This window comes from Coturnix japonica, chromosome 27 (assembly GCF_001577835.2).
Source record: "Coturnix japonica isolate 7356 chromosome 27, Coturnix japonica 2.1, whole genome shotgun sequence".
NCBI classification, from domain to species: Eukaryota; Metazoa; Chordata; class Aves; order Galliformes; family Phasianidae; genus Coturnix; species Coturnix japonica.
In genome coordinates, this window is record NC_029542.1 from 3,812,766 (window position 1) to 3,816,628 (window position 3,863).

The following is a 3,863-nucleotide window of genomic DNA, read 5'->3' on the forward strand; positions in this document are numbered from 1 at the left end:
AGGACATTGATTCACAGCTGCAGGTTCACAGATGGACACGATCCAGGTGCTGCTCCAGGGGGCAGGTAATCAACCAGCAGCTGCTCTCCTGCTTTGGGAACCACCAGATTTGAACGTTGAGATGTAGAAAAAACGCCGAGTCAGGTTTTTAAACAGCCCAAGCCTGTGTTTATCCCTGTTTGTCTCTCAAAACCAACCCGAAATCTGCCGCCACCAGCCTCCCTGTCACACACACCATATGCCAAAACGCATTCGGCCGCCAGAGCCACAGCGTGATGGCAACAGCACAGACTGAGCAGGGAGCAGCTGTAAGGGAAGGGGCTGCAAAGGGGCTGCAAGGGGAAGGGGCTGCAAAGGGGCTGCAAAGGGAAGGGGCTGTAAAGGGGAAGGGGCTGCAAAGAGGCTGCAAAGGGAAGGGGCTACAAAGGGAAGGGTCTGCTGTAAGGGGCTGCTGCAGGAGGAGCTTTAGCTGCTGTAAAGCTGGACTTGCAGTGAAGCAGAGACCCATATTGAGCTGCTGGGGGAGCCTTAATGCTGCCCTGTGGTGTCTGAGGCCACAAGGGGCCGCAATGCTCCTCACAACGGGCTTCACACCAACACAGGCCTCACGTAGGCCATAGGCCTCACTGCGACCCCCGGCCTCACAACTCCAGGCCTCACACCAGCTCTAGGCCTCACAACTCCAGACCCCACACCGTCCTTAGGCCTCACGCTGACCACAAACCCCACACGACCCCCTAACCCCACATCAGCCCCCCCCTAAACCCGACCCCCTCCCACCCCTCATACAGACCCCACCCCTCACCCCCCCCCAGCCAAGATGGCCGCTCCGCCCTCACGCTGCCTACTCCGCGCCACTGCGCATGCGCTCATCCCCAGGCCCAACCCACGGCGCATGGACCGTACCACTGTGCCCAGAGGGGGGGTGCGTGGTGAAGCTTTTCCTCCCCCCCACAACGCGAGTCCGTCCGTGTCGCTCCTTTCGCTGTATCCACGCGTGATCGTGACTCTGTGTTTCTCCGGCCTCGTTTCTCTGCTTTTTGTGGCTGAATAATGCGGCTGTTTGGTGCTGTAGCACAGTGGTACATTCCACTCCCCGTGGCTGTGGCTGTGGGCGCGGCCTGGCGCTCAGTCCTTTCCGCCCGGCTCGGCCGCAGCCGCCGCCATGAGGTGAGAGCGGGGCGGCATAAAGGGACAAGGATTAATGGGATGGGGATGGGATCCGAACGGGGATCAGCGGCCTCAGGGCTGGGGAACAGCCCGGTGCTGCCTTATGGGGCGGCTGCATCTCTTACAGGCTGCGGGGATAGGGGGAAAATGGCGGCCGGGCCTGGCGGCGTGGTGGGGGGGGGGAAATGGCGGTGGGGAACGGGAGGCCGGGCCGGAGCCGGGCTGTATTGGGCTGTATTGAGTTGTATTGGGCTGTATTGGGCTGTATTGAGTTGTATTGGGCTGTATTGAGCTGTATTGAGTTGTATTGGGCTGTATTGAGCTGTATTGAGCCATATTGAGTTGTATCGGTCGACTTGAACCAATATGAGTTGAATGGCTGTAATTGCCCATATTGAATTGTATTGTCTGTATGAAGCGTGTCTTGGGATTGTATTAGCTGTATTGAGCTGTATTGGGCTGTATTGGATTTTGTATTGGGCTGTATTGAGCTGTATTGAGCCGTATTGAGTTATATTGGGCCCCATTGAGCCGTACTGGGCCCCATTGAGCCGTACTGGGCCCTATTGAGCCTTATTGGCTTATTGGGCCGTATTGAGCTGTATTGGGCCGTATTGTGCTGCATTGAGCTGTACTGAGTTATACCGAGTTCTACTGAGCTCTCTGCCCTGTTCCCTGCAGTATGCTCCGGCTGCAGAAGCGCCTGGCCTCCAGCGTGCTGTGCTGCGGGAAGAAGAAGGTGTGGTTGGATCCCAATGAGACCAACGAGATCGCCAACGCCAACTCGCGTAAGTAAAATACGAGAAAAAGGGGGTTGATGTGCTTTTATGGGCTTTTATGGGCTTGTTTTGTGTCGTTAATGTTCGCTGATGGTTGAGGGGTGGCTGCCCCTGGAGGCAGCAGGTTCTAATCGCCCACCAGTGCTGTTATAGGGTTGCTTTGTAGGGGTTGGACTCCATGATCTCCAAAGGTTCACTCCGACCCCTTTAATTCTATGGTTCTTTGTGTTTTGGGGTGGATTAGGGACCATCTCCAGCACTTCTGGGGCTCCCCATTGACCCACACTGTGAGTTAAGGTGCTTTCCAGGGTGACTAATAAGGAAAATATGGGATGATGGGGGAAGAACAACACCAGAAGCACGAGGAGAGTTGGGGGTCTGCCCAGCACGTGGGATCCTTACACAATCCAGATTACAGCCTGCTTTTGGCCTAATGCCTTCTCTCTTTGCTCATTGACATGATATACAGAACGTGGTGTTTTTTCCTTCCAGGTCAGCAGATCAGGAAGTTAATTAAGGATGGTTTGATCATCCGTAAACCTGTGACTGTTCACTCTCGGGCACGATGCAGGAAGAACACCTTGGCCCGTCGGAAGGGCAGACATATGGGCATCGGTGAGTGCTGAAGGCAATGCTGCAGCCTCGTGTTTCATAGAGATCTCTCACAGAGCTTCAATAGTTCTGTTCCTTACCATGTTTTCTCTCTCTCCTTAGGTAAGAGGAAGGGTACGGCCAATGCTCGTATGCCAGAGAAGGTGACCTGGATGAGGAGGATGCGGATTCTCAGGCGCCTGCTCCGGAGATACAGGGAGTCCAAGAAGATCGACCGCCATATGTGAGTCTGTCAGGGCAGGGTGCAGCTTCAGGTGCTGGGCAGGCAGCAGGGAACACGTCTGTGTGTGTTTGTGTTTATTTGTCCCTTGCTACATGCAGCCTCTCATCCAGCTCCTTGCTGTAGAGCTTGGTGATAGAAACAAATCCTCTCCAGAAAGCACAGAGCAGCCCCCATGCTTCTCTAACCAATCCTATTGCCTGCACCACTGCAGCAGCTTCAGAGCTTGGAGGTGAGCTGCTGTCACAGCACTCACGATCCATTTTATTCCTTCAGGTATCACAGCCTGTACCTGAAGGTCAAGGGCAACGTGTTCAAGAACAAGAGGATCCTGATGGAGCACATCCACAAGCTCAAGGCAGACAAGGCTCGCAAGAAGCTCCTGGCGTAAGTGTTGCTCCACTGTCAGCTTCCATTTTGCAGGCTGGGGAAGCAGTTAATGGAGTACACACATATATTTGGATGACTTCACCCAGAGGAATCAAAACAAAGCTGGGTAGGGCTGGTTTGAAGCAGAGAGATGTACGTAATCGTGGCAGAGCTGTGTGCGTAGCAGACCAGAATGGCTCATCGTGCTATAAACTGACCCAGTGATGCAGCCAGAGTTAATGATTGATAAGGGAAGGTATGAGTCATTAGTTCTCAAGGCTCTCGGTGAGGGGCAGGAGCTGCACATGGAGCACAGCCTGCTTGCATGGCAGACCAGGATCCAGTGGAGCGAGGAGAGCAGGGCCAGCAGGGCAGGCTTTCTCTTGGCTATCTGGAATGATCCCCAGGCATTCACAAACCTCTTTACCCTCTCACAGTGATCAGGCTGAGGCTCGCAGGTCTAAAACCAAGGAGGCTCGGAAGCGCCGTGAGGAACGCCTGCAAGCCAAGAAGGAGGAAATCATCAAGACCCTCTCAAAGGAAGAAGAGACCAAGAAGTGAAGGGTGGCTGCCTTGTGTACATAATAGTGCTTTCCATCCTCGAGGATTCAATAAAACATCCAGAAATACTCCCATCTGTTTGTTTTCTTCTGTGGGGAGGGATTGGGGATGAGCTCTTGCGTTATAAGGATATTCCTCTAGTAAGACAAGGG

At 54.1% G+C, this 3,863-nt stretch overlaps 1 protein-coding gene across 1 annotated transcript; it reads left to right on the top strand.

Moving 5' to 3' along the window:
- Positions 1 to 1,038: 1,038 nt before the first annotated feature.
- RPL19 (ribosomal protein L19) lies at positions 1,039 to 3,782 on the top strand. The gene is made up of 6 exons (XM_015885843.1): positions 1,039 to 1,170; positions 1,852 to 1,958; positions 2,442 to 2,564; positions 2,664 to 2,784; positions 3,058 to 3,168; positions 3,588 to 3,782. Exons 1-6 carry the CDS (start codon positions 1,166 to 1,168, stop codon positions 3,709 to 3,711), a joined length of 591 nt encoding a protein of 196 aa, XP_015741329.1. The 5' UTR covers positions 1,039 to 1,165; the 3' UTR covers positions 3,712 to 3,782.
- The last annotated feature ends 81 nt before the right edge of the window (positions 3,783 to 3,863 follow it).